This window comes from Somniosus microcephalus, chromosome 8, assembly GCF_052327205.1.
Source record: "Somniosus microcephalus isolate GS21.2 chromosome 8, FLI_Smic_1.0, whole genome shotgun sequence".
In the NCBI taxonomy this organism is placed as follows: Eukaryota; Metazoa; Chordata; class Chondrichthyes; order Squaliformes; family Somniosidae; genus Somniosus; species Somniosus microcephalus.
In genome coordinates this window covers 268,455,842-268,483,571 of record NC_140994.1, presented here as the reverse complement: position 1 = coordinate 268,483,571, position 27,730 = coordinate 268,455,842, and the positions used below count along the sequence as shown (strand labels likewise).

At 50.0% G+C, this 27,730-nt stretch overlaps 1 protein-coding gene across 1 annotated transcript in view; it reads left to right on the top strand.

The window, feature by feature from the left end:
• Positions 1-27,730, top strand: part of LOC147114388 (macrophage colony-stimulating factor 1 receptor-like) — a 133,117-nt gene that overhangs the window by 97,892 nt on the left and 7,495 nt on the right. Inside the window, exons 10-18 of the mRNA XM_085996057.1 lie at positions 2,041-2,145; positions 10,846-10,956; positions 13,304-13,439; positions 18,840-18,928; positions 19,361-19,452; positions 20,390-20,512; positions 21,698-21,809; positions 24,888-24,987; positions 26,816-26,921. Coding sequence (XP_085852183.1) covers positions 2,041-2,145; positions 10,846-10,956; positions 13,304-13,439; positions 18,840-18,928; positions 19,361-19,452; positions 20,390-20,512; positions 21,698-21,809; positions 24,888-24,987; positions 26,816-26,921 — 974 coding nt within the window. The remainder of the gene's footprint in view (positions 1-2,040; positions 2,146-10,845; positions 10,957-13,303; positions 13,440-18,839; positions 18,929-19,360; positions 19,453-20,389; positions 20,513-21,697; positions 21,810-24,887; positions 24,988-26,815; positions 26,922-27,730) is intronic.

The window sequence follows — 27,730 nt, the reverse complement described above, 5'->3', positions numbered from 1 at the left end:
GGACTCTCTGACTATATATGCTGTGCTTATATGCAACTCTTCACTTCACCTGATGAAGGAGCAGCGCTCTGAAAGCTTGTGATTTCAAATAAATCTGTTGGACTATAACCTGGTGTTGTGTGACTTCTTACATTTGTCCACCTCAGTCCAACACCGGCATCTCCACCTCAGATAATGAAGCAGCCCATGCCCGCATGCAGCAAGACCAGGGCGACATTAAGGCTTGGGCTGATAAGTGGCAGGTAACATTCGCGCCACACAAGTGCCAGGCAATGACTATCTCCAACAAGCGAGAGTCTAACCATCACCCCTTGACATTCAATGGCATTACCATCGCCGAATCCCCCACCATCAACATCCTGGGGGTCACCATTGATCAGAAACTTAACTGGACCAGCCACATAAATACTGTGGCAACAAGAGCAGGTCAGAGGCTGGGTATTCTGTGGCGAGTGTCTCACCTCCTGACTCCCCAAAGCCTCTCCACCATCTACAAGGCACAAGTCAGGAGTGTGACACAAAGAAGATAGGAGCAGGAGTAGGCCATTCGGCCCCTCGAGCCTGCTCTGCCATTCAATGAGATCATGGCTGATCATCCAAACTTAGTACTCTGCCCCTGCCTTCTCTCCATATCCCTTGATCCCTTTAGCCTTAAGAAATATATCTAACTCCTTCTTGAATATATTTAATGAATTGGCCTCAACTGCCTTCTGTGGTAGAGAATTCCATAAGTTCACCACTCTCTGGGTGAAGAAATTTCTCCATATCTGTCCTAAATGGCTTACCCTTTATCCTTAGACTGTGACCCCTGGTTCTGGACTCCCCGGCCATCGGGAACATCCTTCCTGCATCTAGTCTGGAATACTCTCCACTTGCCTGGATGAGTGCAGCTCCAACAACACTCAAGAAGCTCGACACCATCCAGGACAAAGCAGCCCGCTTGATTGGCCCCCCATCCACCACCTTAAACATTCACTCCCTCCACCACCGGTGTACAAAATTATGAGGGGCATAGATAGGGTAGATAGAAAGGAACTTTTTTCCCTTAGTAGAGGGGTCAATAACCAGGGGGGATAGATTCAAGGTAAGGGGCAGGAGGTTTAGAAGGGATTTGAGGAAGAACTTTTTCACCCAGAGGGTGGTTGGAATCTGGAACTCACTGCCTGAAAGGGTGGTAGAGGCAGGAACCCTCACAACAGTCAAGAAGCATTTGGATGAGCACTTGAAATGCCATAGCATACAAGGCTACGGACCAAATGCTGGAAAATGGGATTAGATTAGACAGGACTTGATGGCCGGTGCGGACGTGATGGGCCGAAGGGCCTCTTTCTGTGCTGTATAACTCTCTATGACTCTATGTACCGTGGCTGCAGTGTGTACCATCTACAAGATGCACTGCAGCAACTCGCCAAGGCTTCTTCGGCAGCACCTCCCAAACCTGCGACCTCTTCCACCTAGTAGGACAAGGGCAGCAGGCGCATGGGAACACCACCACCTCCAAGTTCCCCCCCAAGTCACACACCATCCTGACTTAGAAATATATCACTGATCCTTCACCGTCATTGGATCAAAATCCTGGTACTCCCACAGTGCTGTTAGGGAGGGAGTTCCCTCACCACACGGACTGCAGCGGTTCAAGAAAGCGGCTCACCGCCACCTTCTCGAGGGCAATTAGGGATGGACAATAAATGCTGGCCTTGCCAGCGACACCCAGATCCTGGGAACGAATTTTAAAAAAACTTGTATCTATACAGCACCTTTAACGTAATAAAACTTCTCAGGGCGCTTCACAGGTGTGTCATAAAATAACATTTCACACCGAGCCACAGAAGGAGAAATTAGGGCAGGTGACCAAAAACTTGGTCAAAGAGGCAGGTTTTAAGGAGCGTGTTAAAGGAGGAGAGAGAGGTGGAGAGGCGGAGAAGTTTAGGGAGGGAATTCCAGAGTTTAGGGCCTCGGCAGCTGCAGTGTGTGCCCCCGGGTATCGCTCTGTACCACCTACATCCCTGGAACTAACTGCCTGAAACCTTCTCTTCCCAGGTAAGATCCTTGGAGCCGGAGCGTTTGGGAAAGTGGTCGAAGCCACTGCGTACGGACTGGGCAAAGAGGACTCGGCTACCAAGGTGGCTGTGAAGATGCTCAAACGTAAGAGGTTTAACTGACCCCTGTCCGACCCTCTCTCCACCTCCACCAAGGATCATGACCCTGGCTCCACTAACACCGGGGGTCGTGACCCTGTCTCCACTGACGCCAGGAGTCGTGACCCTGTCTCCACTAACACCGGGGGTCTTGGCCGTCTCTCCACCTCCACCGAGGGTCATGACCCTGTCTCCACTAACACCAGGGGTCGTGACCCTGTCTCCACTAACACCAGGGGTCGTGACCCTGTCTCCACTAACACCGGGGGTCGTGACCCTGTCTCCACTAACACCGGGGGTCGTGACCCTGTCTCCATTAACACTGGGGATCGTGACCTGTCTCTACTAACACTGGGGTCATGACCCTGTCTCCACTAACACTGGGGGTCGTGACCCTGTCTCCACTAACACTGGGGTCATGACCTTGTCTCCACTAACACTGGGGGTCGTGACCCAGTCTCCACTAACACTGGGGGTCGTGACCCTGTCTCCACTAACATTGGGGATCGTGACCCAGTCTCCACTAACACTGGGGGTCGTGACCCTGTCTCCACTAACATTGGGGGCCGAGACCCTGTCTCCAGTAACACCGGGGGTCGTGACCCTGTCTCCACTAACACCGGGGGTCGTGACCCTGTCTCCACTAAGACCAGGGGTCGTGACCCTGTCTCCAGTAACATTGGGGGTCGTGACCCTGTCTCCACTAACACCGGGGGCCGAGACCCTGTCTCCACTAACACTGGGGGTCGTGACCCTGCCTCCACTAACACTGGGGTCATGACCCTGTCTCCACTAACACCGGGGGTCGTGACCCTGTCTCCACTAACACTGGGGGTCATGACCCTGTCTCCACTAACACTGGGGGTCGTGACCCAGTCTCAACTAACACTGGGGGTCGTGACCCTGTCTCCACTAACATTGGGGGTCGTGACCCTGTCTCCACTAACTCTGGGGGTCGCGACCCTGTCTCCACTAACACTGGGGGTCGTGACCTTGCCTCCACTAACACTGGGGTCATGTCCCTGTCTCCACTAACACTGGGGGTCGTGACCCTGCCTCCACTAACACTGGGGTCATGACCCTATCTCCACTAACACAGGGGGTCGTGACCCTCTCACCGCCTCCAGCACTTGGGTCATGACCCTGTCTCCAATAACACTGAGGTGGGTAAGTGATTGAAAAGAGCCCCATTTACAATCGCTGTAATATCTGAGAATGTCCTACAACATCCTAATCATGTAGAAAACCATTAACCTCCCTGAGATATGCAAGATGCAGTGTTTCCACTTGTGTTCGATTTGAGAGAATTTCAAGCTGAATTTGCCCTGAATTTTGAAACCATTGTATTTCACTTTCTCCTGGAGTTTATATAAAGTCGTCTCCTTCTTCCTTCAAGCTGGCTGTTGTCAGTGCTGATTGGAAATCCGATCTCCAGGCTGTGCAGGCTTTCCCAATAATCTGCCGGTGGGCCAGAGACTTCCCGTGGGAAAGCTGAAAATTATCCCGAATAATTCAGAGTAAATGAAAGAGGTTTACTATCGAATTATTGTCGAATCGTACAGTATCTCTCGTCCATCGCACGGTCGATGACTTGGAAATGTGGTCACTGTTGTTAAGTAGGGAATCTCGCCGCCATAGCAAACTCCAGGCAATGAGACCGACGGCCAGTTCCTGTTAACCAGCTATTGAGCAGTGGAGGGCATCACACTTGAGCCCACTCATCTGATCACCCACTGGGACCATAGCCAGGAACCTTTCTCGGGATGTGGGTGTCTCTGGCAATGTCGGCATTTATTGCCCATCCATACTTGCCCTGAGCGGCTCATTGGCCAGTTCAGAGGGCAGTTAATAGTCACGTGTCTTCACAGAGCGGGTAAGGACGGCAGGTTTCAAGGAGGATGCAAGGAGGCTTCAAGGGCATATCGACAGGCTAAGCGAGTGGGCAAGAACATGGCAAATGGAATATAACATGGAGAAATGTCAAGTTATCCACTTTGGTAGGAAAAATAGAAAAGCAGAGTATTTTTTAAATGGTGAGAGATTGGGAAATGTTGGTGTTCAGAGGGACCTGGGTGTCCTTTTACACGAATCACTGAAAGTTAACATGCAGGTACGGCAAGCAATTAGGAAAGAAAATGGTATGTTGGCCTTTATTACAAGAGGATTTGAGTATAAGAGTAAAGATGTCTTACTGCAATTATATAGGGCCCTGGTGAGACCACACCTGGAGCATTGTGGACAGTTTTGGTCTCCTTACCTAAGGAAGGATATACTTGCCATAGAGGGAGTGCAACGAAGGTTCACCAGACTGATTCCTGGGATGGGGGGATTGTCCTATGAGGAGAGATTGAGTAGACTGGGCCGATATTCTCTAGAGTTTAGAAGAATGAGAGGTGATCTCATTGAAACATATCAAATTCTTACAGGGTTTGACAGGGTAGATGCAGGGAGGATGTTTCCCCTGGCTGGGGAGTCTAGAACCAGGGGTCACACTCTCAGAACAAGGGGTCGGCCATTTAGGACTGAGATGAGGAGGAATTTCTTCACTCAGAGGGCGGTGAATCTTTGGAATTCTCTGCCCCAGAGGGCTGTGAATGCTGAGTCGTTGAGTATATTCAAGGCTGAGATCGATAGATTTTTGGACTCTCAGGGAATCAAGGGATATGGAGATCGGGCGGGAAAGTGGAGTTGAGGTCAAAGATCAGCCATGATCTTATTGAATGGCAAAGCAGGCTCGAGGGGTCGAATGGCCGACTCCTGCTCCTATTTCTTATGTTCTTATGTGGGCTTCCCTAAAGGACATGAATGAACCAGTTTCCAGTGGCAGGAGGGTCGGTAACCAGAGGACACAGATTTGAGATAATTGGCAAAAGAACCAGAGGGGAGATGAGGAGAATGTTTTTTACGCAGCGAGTTGTTGTGATCTGGAACGCGCTGCCTGAAAGGGCGGTGGAAGCAGATTCAATAGGAACTTTCAAAAGGGAATTGGATAAATAGTTGAAGAAGAAACATTTGCAGGGCTGTGGGGAAAGAGCAGGGGGGAGTGGGACTAATTGGACAGCTCGTTCAAGAGCCGGCACAGGCACGATGGGCTGAATGGCCTGTTTTTGAGCTGTAAGGTCCTATATGTTGATTTTATACGACAATCTGACAGCTTCATGGTTACTTTTACTGAGACCAATTTCCTAGTGTGTAGGGCTCAGTCTCACCCGTCCGATGCCTGCCCCCATTGGCCCATTAAGGAAGCACCTTCGCCTGTTCTCGTTGAGAGAGTCGGACAGTTCTTGGCCTGGACACTAGATGGAGTGGCTCAACGTGACACTCCACCTTAAACAGGGAAAGAAAGCATGGACAGAACAAGCGCAGTCCCACGGTCACAGACTCTACGCAGCCAATGTGAGGGCAGCGCTGCCCTTGGCTGCGAGATTCTAGTGTCAGCATATCTGCTCCTAACGCTAACCAAGGGAACTAGATGTAATATCTCCAAGTTTGCAGACGACACAAAGCTGGGTGGGCATTGTAATGATCAATAACATGTCATTCTATAGTGGACACTAGGTGGAGCCGTAGAGCTGTGTAGAGCTGTATATAGCTGTATGTATAAGACTACACTACCCAGCTGTATATATATTAAGACTACATTACCCATGAGGCACTAGGCTACCCACAAGGCAACAGTCAAGATGGCAGCCTGCACACAGGAGCACACATGCTGCATCTCTACAGATACTGTACCTAGAGAACGTGTACTGAGTAAATGACTAGCTAGAAGCTAGCTGTGTTCATAATAAGAAAGACACATCAGACTTACCCGTGTTGAGAAGATCCACACGTGAAGTAAAAAAGCCTGATAGACTTAATCTTTGAGTACAATGTAAAGCTTTGAAAATGTGTTGACTGTTTTGAAAATGTTTATGTTTATAGAGCACTAACAAAAGTGTTACTGATATTATCTTTATTGTTTTCTTGAAAGTTGATTGATATTGATTTTGTTAAACCTCAAAGAAAGGGGGATGTAATGATCAATAACATGTCATTCTATAGTGGACACTAGGTGGAGCCGTAGAGCTGTGTAGAGCTGTATATAGCTGTATGTATAAGACTACACTACCCAGCTGTACGTATATTAAGACTACATTACCCATGAGGCACTAGGCTACCCACAAGGCAACAGTCAAGATGGCAGCCTGCACACAGGAGCACACATGCTGCATCTCTACAGATACTGTACCTAGAGAACGTGTACTGAATAAATGACTAGCTAGAAGCTAGCTGTGTTCATAATAAGAATGTCTCGTTATTAATGAACATAAGAGGCGTGTGTGCTGTGAGGAGGATGCCGAGAAACTCCAGTATGATTTGGACAGGTTGGGTGATTGGGCAGATGTATGGCAGATGCAGTATAATGTGGATAAATGCGAGGTTATCCACTTTGGCATCAAAAACAGGAAGGCAGATTATTATCTGAACGGCAATAGATTGGGAGAAGGGGAAGTGCAACCAGACCTGGGTGTCCTTGTGCACCAGTCGCTGAAGGTAAGCATGCAGGTGCAGCAGGCAGTTAAGAAGGCAAATGGTATGTTGTCCTTCGTAGCAAGAGGGTTTGAGTACAGGAACAAGGATGTCTTGCTGCAGTTGTACAGGGCCTTGGTGAGACCACATCTGGAGTATTGTGTGCAGTTTTGGTCACCTTATCTGAGGAAGGATGTTCTTGCCATGGAGGGAGTGCAGCGAAGATTCACCAGACTGATACCTGGGATGGCAGGAATGACGTATGAGGAGAGATTGGGTCGATTGGGCTTATACTCGCTGGAGTTTAGAAGAATAAGAACATAAGAACATAAGAAGTAGGAGCAGGAGTAGGCCATACGGCCCCTCGGGCCTGCTCCGCCATTCAATAGGATCATGGCTGATCCGAATCTAGACTCACGTCCACTTCCCTGCCCTCTCCCCGTAACCCCTAATTCCCTTATCTGCTAGGAAACTGTCTATCTCCATTTTAAATTTATTTAATGTTGCAGCTTCCGCAGCTCTCTGGGGTAGCAAATTCCATAGATTTACTACCCTCTGAGTGAAGAAGTTTCTCCTCATCTCAGTTTTGAAAGCACAGCCCCTTATTCTTAGATTATGCCCCCTAGTTCTAGTCTCACCCATCAGTGGAAACATCCTCACTGCATCCACCCGATCAAGCCCCCTCACAATCTTATATGTTTCAATAAGATCGCCTCTCATTCTTCTGAACTCCAATGAGTAGAGTCCCAACCTACTCAACCTTTCCTCATACGTCAACCCCCTCATCTCCGGAATCAACCGAGTGAACCTTCTCTGAACCGCCTCGAGAGCAAGTATATCTTTTCTTAAATATGGAAACCAAAACTGCACGCAGTATTCCAGGTGTGGCCTCACCAATACCTTGTATAACTGCAGCAAGACTTCCCTGTTTTTATACTCCATCCCCCTTGCAATAAAAGCCAAGATTCCATTGGCCTTCCTGATCACCTGCTGCACCTGCATACTAACTTTTTGTGTTTCATGCACCAGGACCGCCAGATCCCTTTGTACTGTAGCACTTTGCAGTTTCTCTCCATTTAGATAATAACTTGCTCTTTGATTCTTTCTGCCAAAGTGCATAACCTCATACTTTCCAACATTATATTGCATCTGCCAAATCTCTGCCCACACACTTAGCCTGTCCATGTCCTTTTGCAGGTTTTTTATGTCCTCCTCACTCACTGCTTTCCCTCCCATCTTTGTATCGTCGGCAAACTTGGATATGTTGCACTCGGTCCCTTCCTCCAAATCATTAATATAGATTGTAAAGAGTTGGGGTCCCAGCACTGACCCCTGCGGAACACCACTAGTTACTGATTGCCAGCCCGAGAATGAACCATTTATCCCAACTCTTTGTTTTCTGTTAGATAGCCAATCTTCCACCCATGCCAGTATATTACCCCCAATCCCGTGATTTCTTATCTTGATCAGTAATCTTTTGTGTGGAACCTTGTCAAATGCCTTTTGGAAGTCCAAATACACTACATCCACTGGTTCCCCTTTATCCACCCTGTATGTTACGTCCTCAAAGAATTCGAGCAAATTTGTCAAATATGACTTCCCCTTCCTAAAACCATGCTGACTCTGTCCTATTAAATTATGTTTATCCAAATGCTCTGTTACTGTTTCCTTAATAATGGACTCCAACATTTTGCCAACCACAGATGTTAGGCTAACTGGTCTATAGTTTCCAGCTTTTTGTCTACTTCCCTTCTTAAATAAGGGTGTTACATTAGCAGTTTTCCAATCTGCTGGGACCTTTCCTGAGTCCAGGGAGTTCTGGAAAATAATCACCAATGCATCCACAATCCCTACCGCCACTTCTCTCAAGACCGTAGGATGTAGGCCATCAGGTCCGGGGGATTTATCCGCCTTAAGTCCCATTATTTTACTGAGTACCATCTCCTTAGTGATTTTAATCGTGTTTAGCTCCTCCCCTCCCCCCCATTGCCCCCTGTTTGTCCAGTGTTGGGATATTTTTAGTGTCCTCTACTGTAAAGGCTGATACAAAATATTTGTTCAGCGTCTTTGCCATCTCCATGTTCTCCACCACTAGTTTCCTGGTCCCATCCTCTAAGGGACCAACGTTCACTTTAGCCACCCTTTTTCTTTTTATATAGCTGTAGAAACTCTTGCTATCTGCTTTTATATTTTTTGTTTGTTTACTTTCATAATCTATCTTCCCTTTCTTAATTAATCTTTTAGTTATTGTTTGCTGGCTTTTAAATGCTTCCCAATCTTCTATCCTCCCACTAGATTTGGCTACTTTATATACCCTTGTTTTCAGTCGGATACTATCCTTTATTACTTTACTAAGCCACGGATGGCTGTCTTTTCTTTTATTCCCCTTTTTCCTCAGTGGAATATATTTATCTTGAAAGATGTGAAATATCTCCTTGAATGTAGACCACTGCTCTTGTACCGTCTTACACTTTAATCTGTTTTCCCAGTGCACTTTAGTCAATTCTACTCTCATACCTTCATAGTCTCCTTTATTTAAGCTCAGTACGCTGGTTTGAGATCCAACTCTCTCATCCTCAAACTGAATTTGGAATTCAACCATATTATGGTCACTCATTCCAAGGGAATCCTTTACTAGGACATTTTTTATTAATCCTGTCTTATTACACAGGACCAGATCTAAGATTGCCTGCCCCCTGGTTGGTTCAGTTACATACTGCTCAAGGAACCCGTCCCTAATACACTCTATGAACTCTTCCTCAAGGCTGCCATGTCCAATTTGATTAGTCCAGGGGATCTCATTGAAACTTATAAAATTCTAACAGGACTAGACAGACTAGATGCAGGAAGGATGTTCCTGATGGCGGGGGAGTCTAGAACCAGGGGTCACAGTCTAAAGATAAGGGGTAGGCCATTTAGGACTGAGATGAGGAGGAATTTCTTCACCCAGAGAGTGGTGAACCTGTGGAATTCTCTACCACACAAGGCAGTAGAGGCCAATTCATTAAATATATTCAAGAAGGAGTTAGATATATTTCTTGAGGCTAAAGGGATTAAGGGATATGGGGAGAAAGCAGGGACAGGGTACTGAGTTTGGATGATCAGCCATGATCTCATTGAATGGCGGAGCAGGCTCGAGGGGTCGAATGGCCTACTCCTGCTCCTATCTTCTATGTTTCTATGTTTCTATCCCGCGTACATCTGCCTTGAAGAGGAAGGTAAAACGAGGGGGATCCAATGGGACACACATTTAAGGCCGAACATCTCATAGAGTCATAGAGTCATAGAGTTTTACAGCACAGAAAGAGGCCCTTCGGCCCATCGTGTCTGCGCCGCCCATCCATCCCTGTCCAGTCTAATCCCATTTTCCAGCATTTGGTCCATAGCCTTGTATGCAATGGCATTTCAAGTGCTCATCCAAATGCTTCTTGAATGTTGTGAGGGTTCCTGCCTCTACCACCCTTTCAGGCATTGAATTCCACATTCCAACCACCCTCTGGATGAAGAAGTTCCTCCTCAAATCCCCTCTAAATCTCCTGCCCCTTACCCTGAATCTATGCCCCCTTGTTATTGACCCCCCCACTAAGGGGAAAAGTTCCTCTTTATCTACCCTATCTATGCCCCTCATCATTTTGTACACCTCAATCAGGTCCCCCCTCAGCCTTCTCTGCTCCAAGGAAAACAACCCCAGCCTGTCCAGCCTCTCTTCATAGCTGAGGCGCTCCATCCCAGGTAACATCCTGGTGAATCTTCTCTGCACCCTCTCCAAAGCAATCACATCCTTCCTATAGTGTGGCGACCAGAACTGCACACAGTACTCCAGCTGTGGCCTCACCAGCGTTTTGTACAGCTCCATCATAACCTCCCTGCTCTTATATTCTATGCCTCGGCTAATGAAGGCAAGTATCCCATATGCCTTTTTAACCACCTTATCTACCTGCTCCGCTGCCTTCAGGGATCTATGTACATGTACACCAAGGTCCCTCTGACCCTCTGTACTTCCTAGGGTCCTACCACTCATTGTGTATTCCCTTGCCTTATTTGTCCATCTCCCACCCGCCCTCCTGTCTAGTGGAGAGTCCGAGCTGCCAATTTCCACCCACCTCACCCCCGTGTTGTTTCAAAATCTACCGACCGAGGTGGACAAGAGACACCACTGCATTTTCCTCAAACTCTTCCTCATCTCCGCTTTCAGCCAGTGCCCACTCCACCGAGAAGGAGGCCTTGATGTCGGAGCTGAAGATCCTGAGTCACCTTGGGCAGCACACGCACGTTGTCAACCTTCTGGGAGCCTGTACACACGGAGGTGAGAAACGACTGTTCGTATTTATACCGCTCACTGTTAGAGCATGACCATAACAACTGGCATTTATATAGCGCCTTTAACATAGTAAAATGTCCCAAGGCGCGTCAGAGGAGCGATTATCAAACAGAATTTGACACTGAGCCACATAAGGAAAGAAAGAACTTGTATTTCTATAGCGCCTGTCACGACCTCAGGACGTCCCAAAGCGTTTTACAGCCAATGAAGTACTTTTTGAAGTGTGGTCACTGTTGTAATGTGTGAAACGCGACAGCCGATTTCTGCACAGCAAGCTCCCACACACAGCAATGCGATAATGACCGGATAATAATAAGGAGATATTAGGACAGGAATAACAACAGAAAATGCTGGAAATACTCAGCAGGCCAGGCAGCATCCGTGGAGAGGGAAACAGGGTTAACGTTTCAGGTCTGGGACCCTTCATCAGAACTGGAAAAAGCTGGAGATGTAACAGATATTAAGCAGGTGCAGAGACAGGGGGGGGTGGGGGGGCGGGGGTTAGGAGGGGAGGAAGAAATAGAAAGAACATCCTGTACTTTTGTAAGAGGCAGGAAAGATTGAGGGCTAGATTTTCAGTTGCTTGCGCCAGCAGTTAGCGCCTTAAGAGAAGTGATTTTCGGGCGCTATGCGTGTAGCGCCCGGGCGCAGCGCAGTTTGCGCCCTGCCCCAAATTAAGTTGCCCGTTAGCGCCGGCGCAAAGTTTAGCGGCCGCCCGGATGCGCGCGCAGAAAATGACGTCACATCCTCGTGCAACGCCCTTTGGCCGCCCCGAATCCAAACTTCAGTCGGACCGCCCCATTGTGCGGCTGGCGTCCAGAGCGTTTGTAAAATGGAACGCTACACACCGTGTCAGTTCTATCTCCCACACTTCTGCTCTCACCCCTTCCCCTCCCTCCCAGAACCACGATAGGGTTCCCCTTGTCCTCACCTTTCACCCCACCAGCCTCCAAATTCAACGGATCATCCTCTGCCATTTCCATCACCTCCAACGTGATCCCACCACCAAACACATCTTCCCCTCACCTCCCCTTTCAGCATTCCGAAGGGGCCGCTCCCTCCGCGACACCCTGGTCCACTCCTCAATCACCCCCAGCACCCCTTCCCCTTCTCCTGGCACCTTCCCGTGCAAGCGCAGTAGATGCAACACCTGCCCTTTTACCTCCTCCCTTCCCACTGTCCAGGGCCCCAAACACCCCTTCCAGGTGAAACAGTGATTTACTTGTACTTCTTGCAATCTAGTATACTGTATTCGCTGCTCACAATGCGGTCTCCTCTACATTGGGGAGACCAAACGCAGATTGGGTGACCGCTTTGCGGAACACCTCCGTTCAGTCCGTACGGGTGACCCTGAGCTTCCGGTCGCCTGTCACTTTAATTCACCGCTTCACTCCCACTCTGATCTCTCTGTCCTCGGGCTATTGCATTGTTCCAATGAAGCTCAGCGTAAGCTCGAGGAACAGCACCTCATCTTTCGATTGGGCACTTTGCAGCCTGCCGGACTCAGCATTGAGTTCAACAATTTCAGATAATTATCCCTGCCCCCATTTTTCATGCAGTATGATTTTTGCCATTCCCATTTGCAACATTTTACCTTTCCTGCCTCTTACAAAAGTACAGGATGTTCTTTCTATTTCTTCCTCCCCTCCTAAACCCCCCCCCACCCCCCTGTCTCTGCACCTGTTTAATATCTGTTACATCTCCAGCTTTTTCCAGTTCTGATGAAGGGTCCCAGACCTGAAACGTTAACTCTGTTTCTCTCTCCACGGATGCTGCCTGGCCTGCTGAGTATTTCCAGCATTTTCTGTTGTTGTTTCAGATTTCCAGCATCTGCAGTATTTTGCAATTATATTAGGACAGGAACTTGGTCAAAGAGGTGGGTTTTAAGAAGCATCTTAAAGGAGGAGAGAGAGGCGGAGAGGTTTAGGGAGGGAATTCCAGAGCTTAGGGCCTCGGCAACAGAAGGCACGGCCGCCAATGGCGGAGCGATTAAAATCAGGGGATGCTCAAGAGGCCTGAATTGGAGGAGCGCAGAGATCTCGGAGGGTTGTGGGGCTGGAGGAGATTACAGAGTTAGGGAGGGGCGAGGCCTTGGAGGGATTTGAAAACAAGGATGTGAATTTTAAAATCGAGGCATTGCCGGAACTGGAGCCAATGTAGGTCAGCGAGCACAGGGGGTGATGGGTGAACGGGACTCGGTGCGAGTTAGGACACAGGCAGCAGAGTTTGGGATTACCAAAATAATTCTTGGGCATGAGTGAAGTGGACTCTCCACAGACATTTCCACTGTGATCCTCGCTTTTATTTAACGGGATTTGCCTTTTAATTGTAGGCCCAGTTCTTGTCATCACGGAATACTGTTGCTATGGCGATTTGCTGAACTTCCTGAAACACAAGGCCCAGTACCTGACCTATTGCGATGCACTGAATAATTACAGGAACCTGTCCCAGCACAAAAGGCCCATAAGGTAAGTGACCTTTGATGTCTTCAAGGGATGTTCCTGACCGCGCTGTCAGCCCATCACTAAGACCCACCAATGGGAAGCGTGATCTGTGTTGTGTATGTAATATGTGTGCTACTTTAAACCTATGGACAGGACTGCACTACTTGTAGGGCGTAGTGATACGCAGTACCACTCCTGGCCATAGGGGTATAAATAGTACTGTGGGTACTGATCTCCCCTCAGTTCCCGCCTGTGGGCATGAAGTAAAGACCTACGTGTAGTCCCTACCTCCAACCAGTAAAGACCTGTTTGAGTTATACGTTTAAGTCTTTGTGTTAATTGTTCAATACAATACACATACTTAACACTGGCGACGAGTCAGGTTCTTACCCTGCGGCAGTTGAAGAGAGGTTTCAAACCTCACCACCCCACTAGAAGTGACAGGCTTTAGGACTCTGAAGCCTCCATCAGCGACTGAGCACTGGAGTGCAGCAGCCATCCTGACAGCTTCCAGCGACTGACAGAAGTCTTTCTGCAGTTTCCTTGTTCAACCTAGGTGGTGGGGTAAGCCGTGCAGCGTGGGCTGCAAAGACAGGGCTGGGGAAGTCGGAGGAGATAAGGGCCATCGATCGCGATCGGAGATAAGGCCGGGCCGCTTTCAAGTGCGAGGCACAGCGCGGGCCAGCGATCGGGACCAAAGATAAGGGCCGCACTCGGACTGAAAGGCGCGGCGGCTGCAGAAGCTCAAGGTGCGAGAGCCGCGGTGCACAGCGCGGGCTATCGATCGCACAGAAGATAAGGGCCGAGAGCCGCTTCGGTCGGGAGCCACTTCGCGATCCAGCGATCGCATCCGCTGATAAGGGCCACACTCGGGCGATCACGGCGAAGATAAGGGCCGCACTCGGGGGCTGAAGGGAGACGGCGTCGGGGGACGGGTGAAGACCGCCAAGCGCGGGAAAACCGCCATTTTGTGGGCGGAGGACGACGGCAAGAGCAGGAAGCCGCCATCTTTGATAACAAGTAAAGAAAAGAAAATCTGAGAAATTGCAAATCTACAATGCCTAAACACGGGAATATTAGCACCTTTGATAGTGACCTCGAAGATTGGGCCATATATGTTGAAAGAGTAAAAAATTATTGTAAGGCCAATAAAATTCGTGACCAAGATAAAGCTCTAACATTATTAAATTTAATGGGTGCGAAGACATACGGGCAATTGAAACACCTGTTATCACCAGATGAACCGGCGGATAAGACGTTCGATGAGATTGTTACTGTCCTGAAAGATCATCTAAACCCCACGCCGCTGACGCTAGCGGAACGATTTAAATTTTATGACAGAAGGCAGCTACAGCATGAAAGCAATGCTGAATATTTGCTGGAATTGCGTAAATTAGCGAAATATTGCCAGTTTGGAACGGGACTGACAGATGCACTACGAGACAAATTTGTGTGTGGTTTATTTAAACAGGATACACAAAAGCGACTGCTCGAGGAGAATGAGCTGACGCTTGAGAAGGCGGTCACTATGGCAGCAGCACACGAAGCCGCAGCGAGAGGCACGGCAGTAATGCAGCTACGGTCACCGGAGCTCAGTGCACACAAATTGGGTGTGAGTTCTGTTAAATGTTATTGTTGTGGAAAGACAACGCATGATCAGAACCAGTGTTGGTTTAAAAACCAAGAATGTAGAACTTGTGGTAGGCTTGGACACATAGCTAGAGTATGCAGGTCAGGGAAGAAGACCAGCAACAAGAAGTCACCGCAAGGGAAATACGCAAAAGTACACAAGGTGGCCGAACAGGAGTCCGATTCAGACGCTAGCAGTAATGAACTGGCTGGCTTAAGCAGTATTGAACTGGCTAGCTTAAGGGTACTCAACGTTGGTAAGGGTGCAGACCTCCAGACAATTTGGGTCACTCTTCAGATAGAAGGAGTCCAAGTAAAACTGGAATTGGACACTGGATCGGCATTGACGGTCATAAATAAGAAAGATTATGGAAGGTTATTCCAACATATTCCCCTACAGGATACGGAGCTCATATTGAAAACATACACGGGGCAAAGAGTGTACCCCATCGGGAAAATTGAGGTCACAGTGGTCCACAAGGGCGAAGAAAGTCAAATAATGGACTTATATGTGCTTTCTGAAGGAGGTCCTCCACTACTAGGACGGGAGTGGATTAGGAAAATGAATATCGACTGGCATTTCCTACAAACAATAACGAGTGAGAACTCGGTGAACATAATCAACCCAGACTCTGGAACTGATGATGGTAAGACCAACCCGTGTGCAAAAGACAAAGTTTCAGCACAGAATTCCACTGAGATAGAGAATTCTGAGTCTGTCCAGTCTACTGACATGCACATTTCTGAGGGACACCGGGCTCGAACTCAACTCCATTTCAAACTGCAACAGCAATTAGAACAAATGATTCGCCGTTTTGAGCAAGAGATGAATGCGACGAAAGAGTTCTTTGATATAGAGTGGGAACATCTGGAAAGACAACAGAAGCAGCTGCTGGAGCAAATGGAGCAGGAGCACACAAAACGTCTGATGTCAGAGGAGTTAACGGTCAGCCAACTCCTGCATATGCTGAAGGACAGGACTCTGAAATGGGAAAAACTTGAACACGAACTTCAATATTCAAACGAAAGGGGTTCGGAGCTCTCAAAGGTTATTGGAAGAGCTGAGGTGGCAACACAGACTGAGATGACTGCAACAGAGCAGCCCTTGGATGCCAAAAGTACGCTGACTCACGTCAACGTAGAACAACAGACCGCTGAAACAGCTGCTCCGGTAGAGGGATTGAATAGTCCGATCAATCAATCTCCAAAAGAAGTTGAAGTAGTAAAATCTCAAATGAGGTCATTAGTAAACGACTTGCTGAAAGCCCAGAAAAAGCTGGATGAAGAGGTACGCATGAAGAAGTCTCTTCAGGAAAGATGTCTGGACTTGGAACAAAAGCTGGCTAACGCCCAGCTGGGTATGGAGGAAATAGAAGGGCCTCTCGCTGGCCTAGATCAGGACGACACCGAATATTACCATGACCTATTGAGTGACACTGAATATTATAGTGACCTGGTCTGCCCAGCTTGTGATGAAAACTCCCAAAGTGCAGAAATCAGGATGAATCACTTAAAGTCTAAGGAACATAGGGAGATGGTGGCGCTACAGCTGGCAGCTGACAGGGGAGCCCAGAGAGTCTCTAAGAAGCAGAAAAGGAAAAGACGAAGCAGAAGATGATAACCATCTGAACCATTATCACCCCTACCAGATCACACACGTGGTCCCTCCGAACGGAGCCAAATCAGTTCGGAAGTTCAAGCTGTTAAATCCATGGAAGGACTATTGAATGAGTCACTCCAGCAACGTGAACCGACTACACCACAGAGATTGAATCTGTGAACTGTTTTCCGCAGAGACTGAATCTGTGATCTGTTTTGACATGAAGTTATCTATGTATCTATGTTATTCTGTTATGTAAACCTGAAGTTATATATGTATATATGTTATTACGTTATGTTAAATGGGGAGATGACTGTAAAGCTAAGAAGGGAGGAATGTTGTGTATGTAATATGTGTGCTACTTTAAACCTGTGGACAGGACTGCACTACTTGTAGGGCGTAGTGATACGCAGTACCACTCCTGGCCATAGGGGTATAAATAGTACTGTGGGTACTGATCTCCCCTCAGTTCCCGCCTGTGGGCATGAAGTAAAGACCTACGTGTAGTCCCTACTTCCAACCAGTAAAGACCTGTTTGAGTTATACGTTTAAGTCTTTGTGTTAATTGTTCAATACAATACACATACTTAACAATCTGCTGCTCTCTAGCTAATCCTCCTTCGCTCCTCAATGATTCTTAAATCTCTGTGAAGCCCAACTCCACCCAAGACTTGGCCAGCCTTGGCTCTTCTACCCCCTTCCTCACACTGTCAGAAGAGGTACAAGAGAAAGGCCGTTGCCTGGAAGGCTCGCCCTCTCTCCGACCTCTTGGCCTAGAAATTCGCTATCGCCGCGCCAGGTCTTTAGCGCCCGAAATTTAGCGCTCGCCCGGATTCCCGTAGCGCCCGCCTGAAATTCAGTTGCGGCGCCCCAAGACGGAGGCAGGCGCTATTGCAGGGTTTGGCCGCCTCGCTTGGGGCGATGAAAATCAATTTCAGGCGTCCAGCTGCCGCTGCGGCACCCGATGCGGTGCGGCAGGCTGGGATACTGCAGGCCTCCTCCTTCTCTTAAGGAGGAGCTGCCTGCAGCCGTGAGATCGCCGCTGGATTCCCCCGTCAAATGAGCCCAGCACCACGGAGAAGTGCCGGGCTCGCGGGAGTCAGACACCAATGCCGCGGGGGGGTGGTGCAGGAGTCCGGGGAGGGAGGTGCGGCCAGGCGGCCGCCGGGAAAGCGGCCGGCCGCCCCTCCACCTTTATGCGCCGGCCTCTCGGAGCTGCAAGGCCCCGTTTTTCAAACGCTGTTTGCGGCCGCTACGGGCGAGGCGGCCGCAACTGAATTTGGCCGTCGGCACGGAATCGCGTTGGAACCAGGGCGCTGCGCACACCGATGACGTCATCGGTGCCAGCTCAGCGCTACCGGCTAACGCCGATGTTAGGGACCAACTGAATTTCGGGCACTAAAAAACTTCCGGCGCAAACCACTCTTTAGCCAATAAGTGGGCGCAAACGCGACTGAATTTCTAGGCCCTTATGCCTTCAGAATTTCCCTCTGCTTTGTCCACACTGAAATCAATGCTGCTTTGAATTTTCTTTGCTTGCTCCTCCTACACTCCAAATCCAATAGCCAATGCATTCTTCCTAAGGTTACCAACCCTCCGGGATTGCCCGGGAGTCTCCAGGCATTGAAGATTCATCTCCAGGACGCGACAGCGAGCAAACAACCCGGAGAGAAAAGTCATCAGGCATTAAACAAAAATTGTTTTTTTTTCCCAAATTTTCTTTGAACACTTTATTCACAAGTTATTAAAATATTGGAGATGGCGGAAAAAAAGGCCGTTTGACTGAGAGTCAAGAGTCACCCAATGGGGTAACAAAGAGTCTGTTCGCTTTCCGATTGGCCGTGGGAAAGCGGGGTGCCGTGAGGATGGACGTGTCACATGACCAATGGCGGGAGAGCGTGGGGGGCGGGGCGGTTGGGGGCAGGAGGTCATGTGAGGAATCCGCCAGGTGTACATCCAACCAGCGCTGGATGTACACCTAAACTCTTCCTCTTCCCTACACCCAGTGTTCAAGCCAAGGCCCAGCTTACACTCAACTCATTCTTTCCTCCCACCTCCTTTAATAGTCCCTCCCTCCTGCAATCTGCAGGCTCTTTGAAACCCAAGCTTTGCGTCTTCGTCTCTGCTCCTCCTTCCTACCTCGGTGGTGTCCGGCTCTGAACTGATTTGAATGATTCACCTTGTCTTTCCCACAGTGACTGCCTGGAAAGTTACCTGCCCATGAGGCCCAGTGTGTCCAGTATGAGCCCAGTGATTTCTCAGACAGATCTCCAAGCCACTAAAGGTAAACTAGAAACTATTCAGACCATTGTCAATTTTTTAAAATATATATTAATTCTCAGGGTGTGGGCATCACCCATCCCCGAGTTGCCCTGAGAAGGTGGGGGTGGGCCGCCTTCTTGAACCGCTGGGAGCGGGTTTGATACAAACTGAGTGTCTCGCTCGGCCACTTCAGAGGGCAGTTCAGAGTCACCCACGTTGGTCTGGGACTGGAGTCACATATAGGCCCGGACCGGGTATGGACGGGATCTCTGTCCAGCGATAGCGCTATTCCACCTGTTCCACTGCGCTGAGGCCGATTGGTTTTTCAGAGTCTATTCCTTGCTTGCTTTGGCCACATTCACTGCAACTGTTGTCTTCACATCGTGAAGGGAATTCTACAGTGAGAAAAGTTAGGAAGAAAAGTCACTCTAACTAGACCATCTTCTTCAAACAGAGGATGAAGACCCACTGCCACTGGACTTCGAGGACCTTCTCAGCTTCTCCTACCAAGTTGCCACTGGGATGGATTTCCTGTCCTCCAGAAACGTGAGTACAGATTGAACTCGATGAGTGAATCCACCGCCCAGTGTTTCACTGAGCCACACACTCCGCCAATTCCTCGACTTCAATCCCGGGGCTGGGCTGAGTTAACTGGCCGCATCCAGGTGGAGGCGCTGCAGTTGGGCTCAGTGCCCCTGGGCTCAGGAGTAAGGGAGTTCCTCAGGGTTCCCACTCCTGATCCTATTCAGTAATTCTATCTGATCTGTCCATTCCCCGCGCCTCTGTGCACAGCAGTTATATCTGATATGGGGGACTGGTGAGAAGGTGGGTCAGTGGGGTTGTGGGATATGGGGAGAAGGTGGGTCGGTGGGGTTGGGGATATGGGGAGAAGGTGGGTCGGTGGGGTTGGGGATATGGGGAGAAGGTGGGTAGGTGGGGTTGGGGATATGGGGAGAAGGTGGGTCGGTGGGGTTGGGGATATGGGGAGAAGGTGGGTGGGTGAGGTTGGGGATATCGGGAGAAGGTGGGTGGGTGGGGTTGGGGATATGGGGAGAAGGTGGGTGGGTAGGGTTGGGGATATGGGGAGAAGGTGGGTGGGTGGGGTTGGGGATATGGGGAGAAGGTGGGTGGGTGGGGTTGAGGATATGGGGAGTAGGTGGATGAGTGGGGTTGGGGATATGGGGAGAAGGTGGGTCGTTGGGATTGAGTGATATAGGGAGAAGGTGGGTAGGTGGGGTTGAGATATGCATAGGGTTGAGATCAGTCAGAAAGGGGTGACCCTGTTGGGTCTAACTGCCTCTTCCTGATGCTAAAAATCTTTCTGTTTATTAATGTGAATTTAACCGTCTGATTTTCTCACCGGAGGATGGATTAACCTGGGGACCTGACAGAATTGTGGAGCATGAATAATATATTGAGGTATAACATATTGGTGAGGTTTTGTCTTTGAGGTGAATGAATGGTTCATGGGTTTATGTTGCAGTGCATTCACCGTGATCTAGCCGCGAGGAACATTCTACTGACGCAGGGGCGGATCGCGAAGATATGCGACTTCGGATTGGCGAGGGACATCATGAACGACTCCAACTATGTGGTCAAAGGCAACGTGAGTTCAACCATCACCAAGCGGCCCAACTGTTAGATGTCTCAGCGGGTTAGCTCATCTCCCAGTGCGGTGCTGAGTCACATGCCCCAGGGAAGTCCCAACCTCCGGTCCTGGTTGATTTTATTCATTCTCAGGATGTGTGCGTCGCTGGTAAGGCCAGCATTTATTGCCCATCACTAGTCGCCCTGGAGAAGGTGGTGGTGAACTGCATTCTTGAACCGCTGCAGTCCGTGTGGTGAAGGTGCTCCCACAGTGCTGTTAGGGAGGCAACGGGAACCGAGACTAGGCCGATACTCTCTGGAGTTTAGAAGAATGAGAGGTGATCTCATTGAAACATGCAAGATTCTGAGGGGGATTGACAGAGTAGATGCTGAGAGGTTGTTTCCCCCTGGCTGGAGAGTCTCGAACTAGGGGGCATAGTCTCAGGATAAGGGGTCGGCCATTTAGGACTGAGATGAGGAGGAATTTCTTCACTCGGGGTTGTGAATCTTTGGAATTCTCTACCCCAGAGGGCTGTGAATGCTGAGTTGTTGAGTATATTCAAGGCTGAGATCGATAGATTTTTGGACTCTCGGGGAATCGAGGGATATGGAGATCGGGCGAGAAAGTGGAGTTGAGGTCGATGATCAGCCATGATCTTATTGAATGGCGGAGCAGGCTCGAGGGGCCGAATGGCCAACTCCTGCTCCTAATTCTTATGTTCTTATGTCACACACACACCATCCTGACTTGGAAGTATATCGCCGTTCCTTCATCGTCGCTGGGTCAAAGCGAAAAAGCGGAGTTGCGGAAGAAGATCAGCCATGATCTTATTGAACAGTGCAGCAGGTAGCGGACGGTAAGGAGGATGGATGGAGAGAGGGCACAGGTTCGAACTCACATGTGAGAAAATATACTCAGAATTGGTACAAATAACCGGTACACATGGGGTTAATGAGAATGAGCCTCCCCTTTAAACAGATTCGATGCATAGACAAGAAAAAAACCCAGCAGCAGAAAGAGAGAAGGCAGCTCGATACTTCGGGTTCAGAAACTTCGTCAGTTTTGAAGTTGAAAATCTGAGCCATCTTTTATCAGTCGGGGCTCAGCTGCCCGGCTCGGACTTTCCATCGTGTTCTGTTTCCATTCCCATGAGATGCCTGTACCTCCAGCTGTTTCCATCGCTGACCCGCTCTCTGATTTCAGGCCCGTCTCCCGGTGAAATGGATGGCTCCGGAGAGTATCTTCGACTGCGTCTACACTGTGCAGAGTGACGTCTGGTCCTACGGGATCCTGCTGTGGGAGATCTTCTCACTGGGTAAACGGGCCGGCCATTATCCCACGAGTCACAATTCCGCTCATTCACTCGGCGAAATGCAATGAACCATTGCCCCTAATTGATAGAAATTCACAAATAAGAGTTCCCCAACACACTCCCGGGGACCCCCTGTAAATACTGACACACTCCCGGGGACCCCCTGTAAATACTGACACACTCCCGGGGACCCCCTGTAAATACTGACACACTCCCGGGGACCCCCTGTAAATACTGACACACTCCCGGGGACCCCCTGTAAATACTGACACACTCCCGGGGACTCCCTGTAAATACTGACACACTCCCGGGGACCCCCTGTAAATACTGAGACTCCCGGGGACCCCCTGTAAATACTGACACACTCCCGGGGACCCCCTGTAAATACTGACACACTCCCAGGGACCCCCTGTAAATACTGACACACTCCCGGGGACCCCCTGTAAATACTGACTCACTCCCGGGGACACCCTGTAAATACTGACACACTCCCGGGGACCCCCTGTAAATATTGTCACACTCCCGGGGACCCCCTGTAAATACTGACACACTCCCGGGGACCCCCTGTAAATACTGACACACTCCCGGGGACCCCCTGTAAATACTGACACACTCCCGGGGACTCCCTGTAAATACTGACACACTCCCGGGGACCCCCTGTAAATACTGACACTCCCGGGGACCCCCTGTAAATACTGACACACTCCCGGGGACCCCCTGTAAATACTGACACACTCCCGGGGACCCCCTGTAAATACTGACACACTCCCGGGGACACCCTGTAAATACTGACACACTCCCGGGGACCCCCTGTAAATACTGACACACTCCCGGGGACACCCTGTAAATACTGACACACTCCCGGGGACCCCCCGTAAATACTGACACATTCCCGGGGACCCCCTGTAAATACTGACACACTCCCGGGGACACCCTGTAAATACTGACACATTCCCGGGGACCCCCTGTAAATACTGACACATTCCCGGGGACCCCCTGTAAATACTGACACACTCCCGGGGACCCCCTGTAAATACTGACACACTCCCGGGGACACCCTGTAAATAATGACACACTCCCGGGGACCCCCTGTAAATACTGACACACTCCCGGGGACCCCCTGTAAATACTGACACACTCCCGGGGTCCCCCTGTAAATACTGACACGCTCCTGGGTCCCCCTGTAAATACTGACACACTCCCGGTGACCCCCTGTAAATACTGACACACTCCCGGGGACCCCCTGTAAATACCGACACACTCCCGGGGACCCCCTGTAAATACTGACACACTCCCGGGTCCCCCTGTAAATACTGACACACTCCCGGGGACCCACTGTAAATACCGACACACTCCCGGGGACCCCCTGTAAATACTGACACACTCCCGGGTCCCCGTGTAAATACTGACACACTCCCGGGGACCCCCTGTAAATACTGACACACTCCCGGGGACCCCCTGTAAATACTGACACACTCCCCGGGGACCCCCTGTAAATATTGACACACTGCTGGGGACCCCCTGTAAATATTGACACACTCCCGGGGACCTCCTGTAAATACTGACACACTCCCGGGGACCCCCTGTAAATACTGACACACTCGTGGGGACCCCCTGTAAATACTGACACATTCCCGGGGACCCCCTGTAAATACTGACACACTCCCGGGGACTCCCTGTAAATACTGACACACTCGCGGGGATCCCCTATAAATACTGACACACTCCCCGGGGACCCCCTGTAAATATTGACACACTGCTGAGGACCCCCTGTAAATACTGACACACTCGCGGGGACCCCCTGTAAATACTGACACACTCCTGGGGACCCCCTGTAAATACTGACACACTCCCAGGGACCCCCTGTAAATACTGACACACTCCCGGGGACTCCCTGTAAATACTGACACACTCCCGGGGACCCCCTGTAAATACTGACACACTCCCGGGGACCCCCTGTAAATACTGACACACTCCCGGGGACATCCTGTAAATACTGACACACTCCCGGGGACCCCCTGTAAATACTGACACACTCCCCGGGGACCCCCTGTAAATATTGACACACTGCTGGGGACCCCCTGTAAATATTGACACACTCCCGGGGACCTCCTGGAAATACTGACACACTCCCGGGGACCCCCTGTAAATACTGACACACTCGTGGGGACCCCCTGTAAATACTGACACATTCCCGGGGACCCCCTGTAAATACTGACACACTCCCGGGGACTCCCTGTAAATACTGACACACTCGCGGGGATCCCCTATAAATACTGACACACTCCCCGGGGACCCCCTGTAAATATTGACACACTGCTGGGGACCCCCTGTAAATACTGACACACTCGCGGGGACCCCCTGTAAATACTGACACACTCCTGGGGACCCCCTGTAAATACTGACACACTCCCAGGGACCCCCTGTAAATACTGACACACTCCCGGGGACTCCCTGTAAATACTGACACACTCCTGGGGACCCCCTGTAAATACTGACACGCTCCCAGGGACGCCCTGTAAATACTGACACACTCTCCCGGGGACCCCCTGTAAATCCTGACACACTCCCGGGGACTCCCTGTAAATACTGACACACTCTCCCGGGGACCCCCTGTAAATACTGACACAATCCTGAGGACCCCCTGTAAATACTGACACACTCCCGGGGACACCATGTAAATACTGACACACTCCCGGGGACCCCGTGTAAATACTGACACACTCCCGGGGACCCCCTGTAATACTGACACACTCCCGGGGTCTCCCTGTAAATACTGACACACTCCCGGGGACCCCCTGTAAATACTGACACACTCCCGGGGACCCCCTGTAAATACTGACACACTCCCGGGGTCTCCCTGTAAATACTGACACACTCCCGGGGACCCCCTGTAAATACTGACACACTCCCGGGGACCCCCTGTAAATACTGACACACTCCCGGGATCTCCCTGTAAATACTGACACACTCCTGGGGTCTCCCTGTAAATACTGACACTCTCCGGGGACCCCCTGTAAATACTGACACACTCCCGGGGACACCATGTAAACACTGACTGTAAATTTTTTGCTGTTGCAGGTTCGAGTCCCTACCCAGGAATCCCTGTGGACACCAGATTCTACAAGCTGATAAGAGATGGATTCCAGATGGAGCGACCCGACTCTGCAACACCAGAATTGTAAGAGAGATTCCTCTCATCGTGCATTTTGTTCTTGATTCAGTGGAGGGAGGGAGAAAGGCAATGGTAGCAGAGTGGTAATGTTTCTGGATCAATAATCTGTGAGACAAGTGTTCACAATCCCACCATGTGATGCTGGGGAACTTAAATTAATTAAATAAATCTGGAATAAAAAGCCAGCATCAGTAATGGTGACCATGAAACTACGAGATTGTTATAATAAACCCATCTGGTTCACTAATGTCCTTTAGGGAAGGAAATCTGCCGTCCTTACCCGGTCTGGCCTATATGCGGAAGGTGGAGATGAGGTCAAAGATCAGCCATGATCTTATTGAATGGCCGAGCAGGCTCGAGGGGCCGAATGGCCGACTCCTGCTCCTAATTCTAATGTTCTTATGTGGCTCCAGACCCACAGCAATGTGGTTGACTCTCTAACTACCCTCTGAAATGGCAGCTCACCCCCACCTTCTGAAGGGCAACTTAGGGATGGGCAATAAATGCCGGCCTTGCCAGCGACGCCCACATCCCATGAACGAATAAATAACAACAACAAAATTGAGTTTATCATTTTTTTTACGCAGCGAGTTGTTGTGATCTGGAACGCGCTGCCTGAAAGGCGGTGGGAGCAGATTCAATAGTAACTTTCAAAAGGGAATTGGAGAAATAGTTGAAAAGGAAAATTTGCAGGACTACGGGGGAAAGAGCCGGCGGGAGTGGGACTAATTGGAGAGCTCGTTGAAAGAGCTGGCACAGGCTCGATGGGCCGAATGGCCTCCTCCTGTGCTGCATCATTCTTTGATTCTATGATGTTGCACATAATTCTGGATTAATAATACAGAGAACATGACAGTTTGAGAATTGGACTTAAGGCTAAAAATACCTGGAAATAAAAATCTGGTCTCAGTAAAAGTGACCGTGAGGCTGTCGGATTGTGTAAAAACCCAACGGGTTCACTGCTGTCCCTTTAGGGAAGGAAACCTGCCGTCCTTACCCGGTCTGGGCCTATATGTGACTCCAGTCCCACACCATCGTGGCTGACTCTGAACTGCCCTCTGAAGTGGTCGAGCGAGACACTCAGTTACATCAAACAGCTATAAATGAAGGTTTACTGTTAAGATGCAGCCAATTGTGCCACGGAATCTTTTACATCCATTTGAGAGGGAAGACAGGGCCGCAGTTTAATATCTCATCCGACAGTGCAGCGCTCCCTCAGTACTGCCCCTCTGACCATGCAGCACTCCCTCACTACTGACCCTCCGACAGTGCAGCTCTCCCTCAGTACTGCCCCCCGACAGTGCAGCGCTCCCTCAGTACTGCACTGGAGTGTCAGCTTGGATTTTGTGCTGAAGTCTTTGGAGTGGGCTACTACTGAGCCAGTCTGACAGATGGTGTGAGGGACTTGGGGGTCATGAACCTAAGGGTGAGAGACTAGGGGTCATGAACCTGAGGGTGAGAGATTTGGGGTCATGAACCTGAGGGTGAGAGACTAGGGGTCATGAACCTGAGGGTGAGAGACTAGGGGTCATGAAACTCAGGGTGAGGGATTTGGGGTCATGAACCTGAGGGAGAGGGATTGGGGTCATGAACCTGAGGGTGAGGGATTTGGGGTCATGAACCTGAGGGTGAGGGATTTGGGTTCATGAACCTGAGGGAGAGGGATTTGGGGTCATGAACCTGAGGGTGAGAGACTAGGGGTCATGAATCCAATGGTGAGGGATTTGGGGTCATGAACCTGAGGGTGAGAGACATGGGGTCATGACCCTGGAACGAGGGGCGCTGTAGAATTAACCTCAGCTTGCAGCTGACCTTTGAACTCTGTTTCCAATAGGTATGACATCATGACCCGGTGCTGGAATCTGGAGCCCACGGAACGCCCGACCTTCGATCAGATTGTGAAGCTGATCAATCGGCAGACGGGCGACGTGACAGCGCAGGCGAGTGGGATCTTGCTGTGTATTTACTGAGAAACTGGGGAGAAGGGGCCAAGAACCCAAACTAGAGTCCAGCGGGTTTGATGGGAAAATGGAAGGAACACGATCCTTAAAACACCAGTAAATCCCCAAGAAAACAGTGAATGGGACTCACTCTGGAATTGTAAACCCGTCACCCAGAGCGCAGTGCAGGGAGCCAATGAATGGGAGATAGATCAGTGTCCACAGCACCTTTCACCACTTCAGGACGTCCCAACGCGCTTTACAGCCAATGAAGTACTTTTGAAGTGTAGTCACTGTTGTAATGTAGGAAACGTGGCAGTCAATTTGCGCACAGCAAGCTCCCACAAACAGCAAGCTGATGATGAGCAGATCATCCATTTTTCAGTGATGTTGATTAAGGGATAAATATTGGCCCCAGGACACCGGGGAGAACTCCCCTGCTCTTCTTTGAAATGGTGGTCATGGGATCTCTTGCATCTGAGAGGGCAGTCGGGGTCTCAGTTTAACATCTCATCTGAAATACGGCACCTCCGACAGTGCAGCGCTCCCTCAGTACTGTCCCTCCGACAGTGCGGCGCTCCCTCAGTACTGCCCCTCCGACAGTGCAGCGCTCCCTCAGTACTGCCCCTCCGACAGTGCATCTGTCCCTCAGTACTGCCCATCCAATAGTGCAGCGCTCCCTCAGTACTGCCCCTCCGACAGTGCAGCACTCCCTCAGTACTGCCCCTCCGACAGTGCAGCGCTCCCTCAGTGCTGCCCCTCCGACAGTGCAGCGCTCCCTCAGTGCTGCCCCTCCGACAGTGCAGCGC